The sequence below is a fragment of the Salvelinus fontinalis genome, chromosome 2, assembly GCF_029448725.1.
Source record: "Salvelinus fontinalis isolate EN_2023a chromosome 2, ASM2944872v1, whole genome shotgun sequence".
In the NCBI taxonomy this organism is placed as follows: domain Eukaryota; kingdom Metazoa; phylum Chordata; class Actinopteri; order Salmoniformes; family Salmonidae; genus Salvelinus; species Salvelinus fontinalis.
In genome coordinates this window covers 86,227,353-86,238,746 of record NC_074666.1, presented here as the reverse complement: position 1 = coordinate 86,238,746, position 11,394 = coordinate 86,227,353, and the positions used below count along the sequence as shown (strand labels likewise).

The 11,394-nt window shown below is 39.2% G+C and overlaps 1 protein-coding gene across 1 annotated transcript; it reads left to right on the top strand.

The window, feature by feature from the left end:
- The first annotated feature begins 1,570 nt into the window (after positions 1–1,570).
- LOC129830195 (homeobox protein unc-4 homolog) lies at positions 1,571–10,052 on the top strand. Its single transcript, XM_055892563.1, has 3 exons — positions 1,571–2,220; positions 2,744–2,919; positions 4,503–10,052. The coding sequence occupies exons 1-3, from the start codon at positions 1,965–1,967 to the stop codon at positions 5,523–5,525; spliced, it is 1,455 nt and encodes a 484-aa protein (XP_055748538.1). The 5' UTR covers positions 1,571–1,964; the 3' UTR covers positions 5,526–10,052.
- Positions 10,053–11,394: the final 1,342 nt, after the last annotated feature.

The window sequence follows — 11,394 nt, the reverse complement described above, 5'->3', positions numbered from 1 at the left end:
AATTCAAATGAAAAGACAGACCTGTAGCGGCATTGAATGCAAGCCTTGTTCGTCTTATTATCGGGTTAATTAAAGCTAGGATCTGACAATGTCACCCGGTTGTAGAAAAACGGATTTAAATGCAATGTCTCCCGGGACTGCGTGTCAAGAGCTGCTTTTCACTCAGCCCGTGCGCCTGGATGGAGTTACGATCAGAATTGACAAGAAGCAATTATTGAATTTTAGATGTTCAAAAAATACATGAATGGTTGGAATTATTCATAAAACATCTGTAAAACATGATAAACTTAGTTAAAATACAAAGAGAGGGGCATCTGAGGCAACTCTAACCACATTTTTTTAGGGCAGAGGGATAAAACGGCCAGATCTTGAGACATTTCTAAGGAGTTCATTAAAATGTACACATTGAAATGCAGAGGGGTGCTATTTGGGCTTGAGGTCAAGTGACGAACGGATTATATACTTCCTCATAATAATATTAATTAAACAATTTGCATGCTAATAAGGTAACAATTATCACGGTTTCTGTTGAGAGATTCGGGTTATTACAACACGCCAACCCGGGTGCCAAGGGTCAGGGAGTGAGTGGGGAGCGAAATTTCAACTCAAATTAGCATTATGACAGCACCAGACATGGGATAAATAAAGTCGAATTAATTTTCTCTGTAGTCTACAGAGCAGAGAGACAGAACTACTAGACCTACTTAGACAGGATTGATTCGCTTTATTCACAACACATTTCTTTACATTAGCGAGTGGGGAAACATGGACTAGTCCTATGGAAGGTATCCGGACAAATAGCATAATGTAACAAAAAGGAATGGTTCGGAGCTTCCCCACAGTAGACTATGGTCATATAGTTTTGTTAAGCTTTTACACAATCATAAATGTCCTCCATTTTCACTGGATAATAGTCTATTTTGAACTTCGAGAATAAATAACCTCTAGGCATATAAAGGTAAATATAATACAATTATTGAATATATATATATATATATATATATAGATAAATATCAGATGACTCACTGGTGCTGCACATCAAAGCTACAATGTTTTATTTGTTTGCCTCATAAAGACAGCATTTACCTGCCTACATGAGTTCAAAACTAGCCTACCAAAAAAACTATAACAATAACTGCAAAACCGTATACACAAGAAGCTACTTTGAAAAATTCTCACACATTTCTAAATTAAGTCTCATTAATTACAGTATAAGTGCTGGGGAATAAGGGTTCACATTTCTTCCTAATATCGTTCCTCTTATTAGCAGAAGATTAATTAGTGTGTGATGTAATTAATAACTTAACATCTGCCTTTTTTCAATCAGCCTATCGACAGCAGGCTGAGGAGTCGATTGCCCCCTTTCATCAACATCCAGTTAAATTGCGCGCGAATTGGTTGTAGTCTCGAATACATTTTGACAGCATTTGGATGATAAATGTCTTTGTCTAAAATTAGGGTATTTGTAACTCGGCATCGATTAATAGAGAGAGTAAAAATTTAAAGCGCCATAACATGTTGACCAAAAACTGTGACTGGCCTCTCCGTCGTTTTAGATGTGGGAGCGAGCGTTCGAAATTAGTCCATCTCTTTCACCTTTTACTGGGCTTCAATCTGATCACTCTCTCTTGGTGGTCCCCCGTGTAGTTGTGATGTAGTTCTTATCAAAGCCCTCCTGTCTTGTTGTGACAGCTCTGATATTGTTTATTGAGGTGGATGTCAGGTTTAATTAGCAATCGATATGGAAAGCGTTTGCAGACCGCGCCTCTGACGTCATACTCGATTACCGTTTCTCATTGGTCTCAAATTCCCAAAGCCTAGGCTAATTATTGGAAGGTTCATGTTGATAAAGTACAGCTCATCCTTCCCTCCACATCATGTCCCCTCCTCGCTGGTCACACTCACTGCATGCTTTTTAAATTCACACCACCAGCATCCAGACGTCGTTTCCTTTTGCCTAGGAGATGATGGACAGCAGGATACTGGATCCACCTCATGCCCAGTTCGGAGGCTCTCTCGGCGGGATGGTGGGCTTTCCGTACCATCTAAGCCACCATCATGTTTACGAATTAGCCGGTCATCAACTTCAATCTGCGGCCGCAGTTCCTTTTTCAATAGACGGATTACTTAATGGTTCCTGCACAGCTTCAGTGGTTAATTCGAACCCCCTCTTGTCTGGCTGTGGTATGAATGGAGATAACCAGCAGTACAAGCTGACAGGTAAGAACAACGAAATGCAATATGTGTCAAAAGGTTGGCTGTAGATCAAAGGACTAAACAAAGAACTAAAAGTGTCTGTATATCCTGTATATCCTATCCTGTATATCCTCTCCATCAAGCTTTAAAGAGGGAATCCAAATCCTAAGAAACAAAGAAGCAGTCTTCTGCTTTCAAATGAGGCTATATGCAATTCATTTCAGTGGAGAGCAACATACGAGCTCAGCTCCAAACGTGAAAACCCCTTGTGTTGTGACAGGGTGGGAAAAATCACTATTTCTCTATTGTTAGTAGAATGTTTTACTGTGTTATTGTTATTATTATCAGGATCAATATTGTGTGATTAATAGTCTATTATTACTACTATTTTCTTACCTTCGAAAACGGACATAATAGCCTCATTTATTAGACGATATTTTATTAATTTCTTTATTAAGGACCACAGAAAGAATGTATCCGTGCAAAAAATCATTCAGGCTACTTTTACGTCTCTCTCACACTCTCTTGTTTTGTATTCTCATGCTAGATTCGTGTGACCCAGACAAGGATAGCCCTGGTTGTAAGAGACGACGAACTCGCACAAATTTCACTGGTTGGCAACTGGAAGAATTGGAAAAGGCTTTTAATGAGAGTCACTATCCGGACGTGTTCATGAGGGAAGCACTGGCTCTGAGATTGGACTTGATAGAATCGAGGGTACAGGTAAATATCAACCATATCCACTTTTTGGCATTCACTGTTGTTGGTTTGTTATGATGTGTAGCCTAATGATTCTTAAACACTGATAGGCTGTTTGAACAAAGGAAAGTTGGCCTATTTATTCCTCATGTCTCTTACACAAATATATTACAATGGTCTCTTTTAGATATATAGCTGTCCTGTAATTCCTGTCTCTTTGTTGTTTTGTACGGTGAGCAAAAACTCCACAGGGAGCTCGTGTAATATAGGCACATAGAGGCCTATTATAGTATGTGCAGGGTCCATGATCTACATACTGTACGATGCTTCAAAACCGCAAATGAAAGCAAATCCTTTTCACAATTTTAAAAAGGAAAACATTATCAAACGTGAATATGTATTTAAATAAGACATTATGCGATATATTTATAGAGAGATAGTCTTCAAAATCAAGGGTGATACGAGCAGCAAACCGAGTATAAAGAAGACCTCTGGTTCAAGGAGAAATACTTTAAATATGGCTAAGCCATGGAATGGTCAGTTAATTTCTGTACTTGATATTAATATAAATTGTGTAGATTCAGTCGACAAGGCTATATTATTTGCACTCAGACATACTCAAAACTAATATATCTACATACATCTACGTATGCACATTCAGTCTTTCCACTTGTATTTTCCTATATAAACCGATAGAACACCCAAGTATACACATACATTTATGAACTTGAATATTGATGAATTTTCAAGTCCTACATTTTTATAAAGGACACACCTTTCCCCCATCTCTCCTCATCAGTCAAATGTCCATGCACGTGGACTTATTATTGTGATCATTTGCACTTCTGATGTCAAAAGCTCATATGAATACTGTGTTATGCACAGAGAAAATGCCAAAATATTGCTAAAGTGACATGACAAATATAGTACTAGACCAGCGTTTCTCAAACTCGGTCCTCGGGACCCCAAGGGATGCACATTTTGGATTTTGCCCTAGCACTACACAGCTGAAATAATCAACTAATCATCAAGCTTTGATCATTTGAATCAGCGGTGTAGTGCTAGGGCAAAAAACAAAACGTGGACCCCTTGGGGTCCCGAGGACCGAGTTTGAGAAACGCTGGTCTAGTCCTATATTTGTCATGTCACTTTAGCAATTTTTAGGCAGTTAGGTGTTGGGGTAATTTTGAGTATTTGTAACTACGTATACGAAACCATTTATTATTATGTATTTGATTGGGACACATGGGCCCATCATAAGCGAGATATATGTTTTCATGGAGCATTTTCCAGATCAGACAGACAGCATTTAACTTTTAATTGAATAACGAAGAAGGAATCAGCACACGGAATAATTGTAGTCCTAGTCGAATTGGAAAATAAATATGGTTATTTTTGTCATCGCATCTGATAATAAATATTTGTAGGCCTACAAGCAAGAGGCATTGCTCTTTGGTTTTGTGTCATTTGGAACCATCTACAAAACATTATTCCAATGGTTCACACAAATATTAGGCTAAATTATTATTAGGCCTATGTCTTTTTTTAAGAGAGTGGACATCTTCTTTTTGAACATGCGTAACGTGATTTGTTTCTCTAATATGCAGGTATGGTTCCAAAATCGCAGAGCTAAGTGGAGGAAAAAAGAAAACACAAAGAAGGGTCCAGGGCGACCAGCTCACAACTCCCACCCAACAACATGCAGCGGGGAGCCCATGGACGCGGAGGAGATCGCCAGGCGAGAACTGGAGAGGATGGAGAAGAAGAAGAGGAAGCAGGAGCGAAGACTGTTGAGGTCCCAGAATAAACTTTTGTCAGGGGACCTATTTCACACCCCAGGATCTGACAGTGACAGTGGAGTGTCACAAGTGACAGACAGTGAACAAAATCCACATTTTGACTCTGTAGGCCGAAACCAAATCCAATCGAGCTGTGACCAAACACCACAAACCCTCCAGAACCAAAGACACTTGAACCAAGATGCTGGTGGACCAGAGCTGGACTCGTCCGACAGCAGTCAACAGTCAAGCATGTGCGCCAACAGCAGAGTCTCCAACCTTCAGAAACTGAACCCATTCAGCGTAGAAAGCCTTCTATCCGATTCCAGACCAAGGCGCAAACTGAACATAGATGGATTTTCTGCCTTACCCTCCTCGCGGCCTTTGATAGGGAAAGGACATTTCTTACTCTATCCTATCACCCAGCCGCTTGGATTCATTGTTCCTCAGACTGCTTTGAAGACAACACTACCAGACTCAGATACTGACAACTCCACACAAAGAACCCCAGTGAATGACAGCAGCTTATCTGCCAATACTGGACATAAAAACCACAAGGAGTCCAACAATCTTAATGACGCGACAGCAATCAAAGTGCAGGTCAACTTTACCGCGAAAAATACTAGTTCCCCACAGAACAGCCCAGGCCATGTTACCTTTTCCAGTAGAAACTGTAGTCAGTCTTCAGCCAGTTGTAGTGGAACATATTTCCAAGATGAGGATGATTCAAAGTATCTGCCATTAGACAAAAAAGAGCAGTCTGTAAAAGACTACCCAGAGACTTCCGAGTCTGTGACAACCAACTGTCCAGCAGAGACAAAGACAGAGACTCAAGATGTCGATATGGAATAATAGACCTATAGGTGAGAATAAATATTGATAGCGTCAACAACACCTTTCATTTGCCCAAAGCTCAATCACGTCTTAGAATATAAACTCTAATTTTACAGATGACATATATAGCCTATTTTCTGATGATGATGGGTTATAATTGTGTGCGTGTGTGTTTGTTGTGTGCGTGCGTGTATATGTGCACGTGTGTGTGTGTTGGTGGTGGTAGTAGTACTAGCCCCCCTGTGTAACGAACTGTAAAAATACATAAAAACCACAAAAATCCTCAAAGGCTGTAAAAAGTATTATAATATTTATATATGTAAGGTTTTCATAAATAAATCGATTGTATACAATAAATCCAAACCGTGTGAGACCTTAAATAGCCCGTATAGTGGGTATAGGTAGTGCTTTCTGCTAAAATCTGATGTTGTATTTTGTGTATTGCTTTAACAAATTTATTCATCTATAAGCCTCACTGAAATGAGGTTACGAGCCGGAGGCGAAAGGACCCGCTCGACTCCTGCAGAGTTTTGATATGAAAGTAATTATTTTCCCGGTGGCTACTGCAGGGATTCAGTTTATTTTAGCCCAAAGGGTTATTATACATTACCGATTTCTAGTGATATGAAATCACATAAACTTCCAAGAATAATAGAATTAGCATGAAAGGCTGGGGTGTCAGATTGAAATACGAAAATAATAGCCCCGGCAGCTGGGAGTGTGTTTGTGCATATTGGATAGGAGATGGGAATTCGTGGGGCGGAATTTTCATGAGCTTTTCACTTTGTCAGGGCCCTTGTAGCCGGCTATATTAAGATAGATGTTCGATGATATCCCTCATTGTTCTGTCGCTTACATTGATGTTTCTGTGTTATCAGCCTATTGATCATGCGTCGGCTGTAATAGGACGGGCGAAGCAAACGTGCCTATTTACAATAGCAGAACACATTTGTTCTAATAGGGTTGGCGGTCCCCAGGGATGCTGTGCAGGCTCGGGGACATCTGCGCCATGGCAATATTAGCAATGTTGACCAGATCTAAAGTCGAGGTAGGAAAGGAAAGACCATTCACATCGCATACAGCTTGTTTTACAAGATAGGGCCTATAGGTATAACGCACGTGAAAATGCCCTCAATAACACGAACATCTAAATCCTAAAAATATAAAACATCCATTCCAGTGTGGTGTAGTTGTCCTTAAATACCCAGAGTTCCTGCTACTCTTTTAGGGTCTTGATTTGCAAATAAATTGAAAATAATCAGAGGGGCAGCTTTACGTCTGAGCCGGCGCAAATGAATTTCTGAGCCTGTGTCCCTTTCAAAATATTTACATAATTTTCACCCGGTGACTGCTGTTTGCTCAGAGGAAGCAATGACTTATTGGGTGTGGGTGAAGGGGGGCTTTTGGTATAAGAGACAGGCAAAAGTGTATAGGGAAAGGGAAAATTTAATCTCAACAGAGAGTATATAGGCCTATGGCAGAGACAGAAAGTCAATAAGCTAATGAATAACTTATTATTTGATGAAAACAGATCCAAATACAATGGCCCTTGGAAGTCCTCAACCCAACAAAGATAATACTTTAAACTTTTATTAAATATATATTCCTAAACCCGACATAATATTTAAAGACATTATCTTCTTATTCAGCCAGCCACAGCTCCCCCAATTATTGAGCTTTATTTCTGTCAATGAGTTGCCATTTAGGATAGGCCATTTGGAAATTAGAGTTCTCTGGATGTGTCCTTCAATATATATATTTTTTTGTGTGTGTCTTATTTGGAGCGTATGTTGCATGGTAGGGGGTGTTCATGTTTAATTCATTAGCATACTGAACAGGAGTATCGTGGCTGCACACTGGTGGCCTTAAGGTGAAATTAGCGATTTGCTTAAGTAGTTAAGCTTTTTTTTTTGCCTGAGAGCTGCACGCTGTATGATTCAAGACAAACTATCAATCGATATGGCCCAGGCAGCCCCCAGGAAATGTGTCCTCCATGAATCATACTTTATGAATTCAATTTCTACCCGGAGAAATTTTCAATTTGAACGCCGGATCATTATGGGAGAGTGTAAATTGTTTTTGCTCTATTATGCATCGGACGCCATCATTTTTCTTTCTAATTACGGAGGTGTCAGGTCGGGCTGTCATGCAGGCGCTGATTTTCAATTTAACTGATCATCATGCATTCATTTTCCCATTTGATAAATCTGCTATCTCGACGCCTCTCCATGCCTGGAATGCTAAAAGAGAGACACAGACTGGCAAAGTAATAGGGGCGTATATGCAGCAATAAGTGCAGATCAGGCAGCTAATTTAGCACCTCCTGATATTTCATTTTCATTTTTCATTTTCAACTCTCAAAGGAGCGAAAAGCAGCCCAAAGGCAGAAATCTCGTTCGTATTCAGCATCAGAGAGGGAAAAAAGACTACGAAAAAGCTTGTTTTCAAAGACACATCCAAATTGGGATATCAAGCTTAATTGATGCTAATTGAGTTTCTCAATGCGTGTTATTTTTATTTAATAGAAACAAATTTTCGCAATTAATTATGAGCGTGATATCAAGAACCTCATTTGCAACGTTCTCTTTTCCCTCCCTCGCAGCTTTGAGTAAATTAACTTATTTTGTCAATAGCCATTTTTTTTTGGCAAATTAAGGGGGTGAACCAGGAATTATGCCATTGACATTATTTAAGAATGAAAGAGGCACACTGTTTATATTTTTACAACATGCAATGTTCATAGCACACACCAATGCCGAACTTAACAACATAATTATACAGATATGCCTACGAATATATTACTTTACGTTGTCAATTTACGTTGTTTTTCTTCAGCATTGCATGGGCCTATTGGTGTTAGAAATGAGTGAGTGTAACATCAATTTTTATTCATGAAGCAATTCATTAATTGTTGTCTCATCATTTAATTTGTTACAGTCTTAACTATTTGAAGCTGGCTAGTACACATTATTATAGAAGTGAACACGAAGAAAATTGTGTTTAGTGACCTGCTAATTCATTGGTTTTGTAGATTATAGGAAAGTTTTTAAGCACTTTTCCTTATACATTTTCCAAGATCATGTTTCCTAACAAGCCTTTAGGATACTTTTGAAGAGTCTTTGAGTTTCTAAGTGGTTATTCATGTATTATTGCCAGAGGTTTTCTACAAACTTGTCACTAATCGTATCTGCTTAGCAGGGCTTTGTTTCAGTAGCTCGAAATGAGCATGAATGTAGAAGGACTGTGCCAAGTCAATTCAAGATTAGAATGATCAGTCATACACGACAGACTTCAAATTACCAATTAGTTTAGCTATTCGATGTGGATCTATAGATAGTCCTACAACATAGCTTAGTATATGCGTATATGACTTGCAGATGTGAGCCTATATTTTCTATAATAATCAAACATTGCAAATGTACACCAATAATATTAGGCTACAAGAACCCATAGACAAAACATGGCAAATAATTAAATTTCCACGTGACTCATAATCAATTTAGGCATTGACCGTAAAACAATGCACATGTCTATGATAATCCTATCCCACGTTTGCTTGGCCGAGATAAGAGCGATTAAGTCTGTCGGTCCATTAATAAGCATGCGATGTAATAAAATCCCCCAAAAAGCATGGCGGAGTTGCTCCAGGATAGAAGCCAAATGTCAAGTAGCATTTTAAGCGATTGTGTTAAAGATCCAAGTGCCAGTGTTTCTCTTTGGGTATCACTGGGACAGAAGGAAGTCCCCTTCATTCTCTCATTCAGCCTCACTGAATTAGCTAAACAACGTTGGTCGCCTAAACTAAAATGACTTAAATTTGACATCAAGTCATTGGCTGCATTGTTGAGATTAGTCGATCATAGTCGATCATGAACAATGCACTACTAGCCTATAGCACAAACTACAACATGTCTTATAGAGCATCCAGTAAAATCAAAGCTGACAAGCGAGAAGCGAGCAGTCTTTTTTGTAGCTATTGGCCAAGACAAAAACATAGGTTACTATAAGTAGAATGTTGGCTATACACTCTTAGATAAAAGGGTTCCAAAATGGTTCTTCGGCTGTCCCCATTGGAGAACCCCTTTTGGTTCCAGGTAGAACACTTGGGTTACATGTAGAACCGTTTGTGGAAAGGGTTTTGGGTTCCACGTAGAATCCTTTGTGGAAAGGGTTTTACATGGAACCCAAAAGAGTTCTACCTGGAACCAAAAATGATTATTCAAAGGGTTCTCCTATATGGGGACAGCCGAAGAACCATTTTAGGTTCTAGATAGCACTTTTTTTTTATAAGAGTGTAGAGATGTGTGAAGATGGAAATATTGTATTGAAATGTTAATGTCTGTTGTGTAATAGGCCCACCCATTTGAAGACCTTCTATAACATTTAATTATCTCATCATCTCAACTGTCGCCTGTCGGCTTTATCTGCAAATTCACGCTTGGAAAGTACAGGCAGTGGGGGACTGAATTATACTCTATCCATCTGTCATATCAACCAACTACATCAAACCATGTGGGAAACAATAAAGGCAACCACCTAGAATGATTCAGTTATTGTAAGGTTTGAGTTATAGGCCTAGCTCCAATCTGCTTTCAGCTACATTCAATATGCCCCAAAATGCTTCCTCTATAGCAGCTGCATCTTGTCATATCCGGATGTAGGCATTCTGGTTTACATTTGAGGCGTTTACCGTCCATTATTTTGACCTGGAATAAATCAACATCATAAACATGACCCAGAAATGAACACCAACTCCCTTGGTCATTGTGGTTATTAAATATCTAACAGCCTGTGACTGCAGCCCTGCTCTTCTCTGCTAATTATCACCTTGTGAAAAGTGTTTCATTAGCTTTTTTCATTTAATGAACCAACCACGGAATTTCCAGCCAAATAACTAATAAGGGGTCTTCCTCAAAGTCATGAGTAATGACATTTAACATAGGCCTATGTATTATAGATAGACCTATAGCTTATTCAGCTTATCTAGCCACTCTCAGCTCATGTGTGATATGGATGGATGTACTTCCTCAGTGGACCCGTATGTCAACACCCACAGATGTGGTGCTTTAAAAAGATCACTCAATCTGTTTCCAAATCCATTCAGCAAAAAAAAAAGAAAAAAAAGAAACCTACATGGAATCAATAAGGTGTTGCCACACAAGGTCTTATTTGCTTTACTCTTTTTGCTCCTAGAAATGATGTCATGGGTTACATGTAATGAATAGAACGTGCATTTGATTGTATGGCGTTACATTACCAACATCATCCAGTACACATATGCACGGTCCACCTGGGTGATACCTACTGTATATAGAAAGCATTTTATGTCTTGAAGCTAGGTTATATTCAGACAGCTTACAGGGCTTTCGCTCCCCACCGCCACATGTTTTTCACCTGTGTTGATATGCCACAATGAAGACTAACCACTTTGTGGTGGTTTCTAGAGAACGGTGTAAACAGGCATTTTCCTTTCCCGACTTCCCAGGGAACCTGCGACCCAGAGGTTAATGAAGCGTGAAGTGTGAAAACTTCCTGAGATGGGATGAGTTAAACAGTGTCCTCAGATGTTAAGGCAACACTGTCCAAATCTATTTGTGGATGTCAGCTCTTTTCATATGCCTCAAATCAGTCTTTTTCAGAAGGTGAACAAGCCCCATCTATAGATCCTGGCACTTTTCAATCTAGAGGGCTCTTATCTTTTAGTATACTATCGCAAAGTAAAGTAATATATGTGTGTTGTCATTGAATACCCTATGAGAGATTGAATTGAAAGTTCATTAGTTAATTAAATACAGTCAGAGGACGAAAGCGAAATGGGTAAATGTTGTGGTTTATTATAGGACTTCAACTCCATGATCATTTCAACATCTCTCTCTGTTTGAACGTA

Excerpts from the sequence above, each read along its gene's own strand:
- LOC129830195 (XM_055892563.1), top strand. The coding sequence starts at position 1,965 with ATGATGGACAGCAGGATACTGGATCCACCTCATGCCCAGTTCGGAGGC. Across the intron at positions 2,221-2,743 it reads CCAGCAGTACAAGCTGACAG|ATTCGTGTGACCCAGACAAG; the intron begins GTAAGAACAACG and ends TTCTCATGCTAG. Across the intron at positions 2,920-4,502 it reads TGATAGAATCGAGGGTACAG|GTATGGTTCCAAAATCGCAG; the intron begins GTAAATATCAAC and ends TCTAATATGCAG.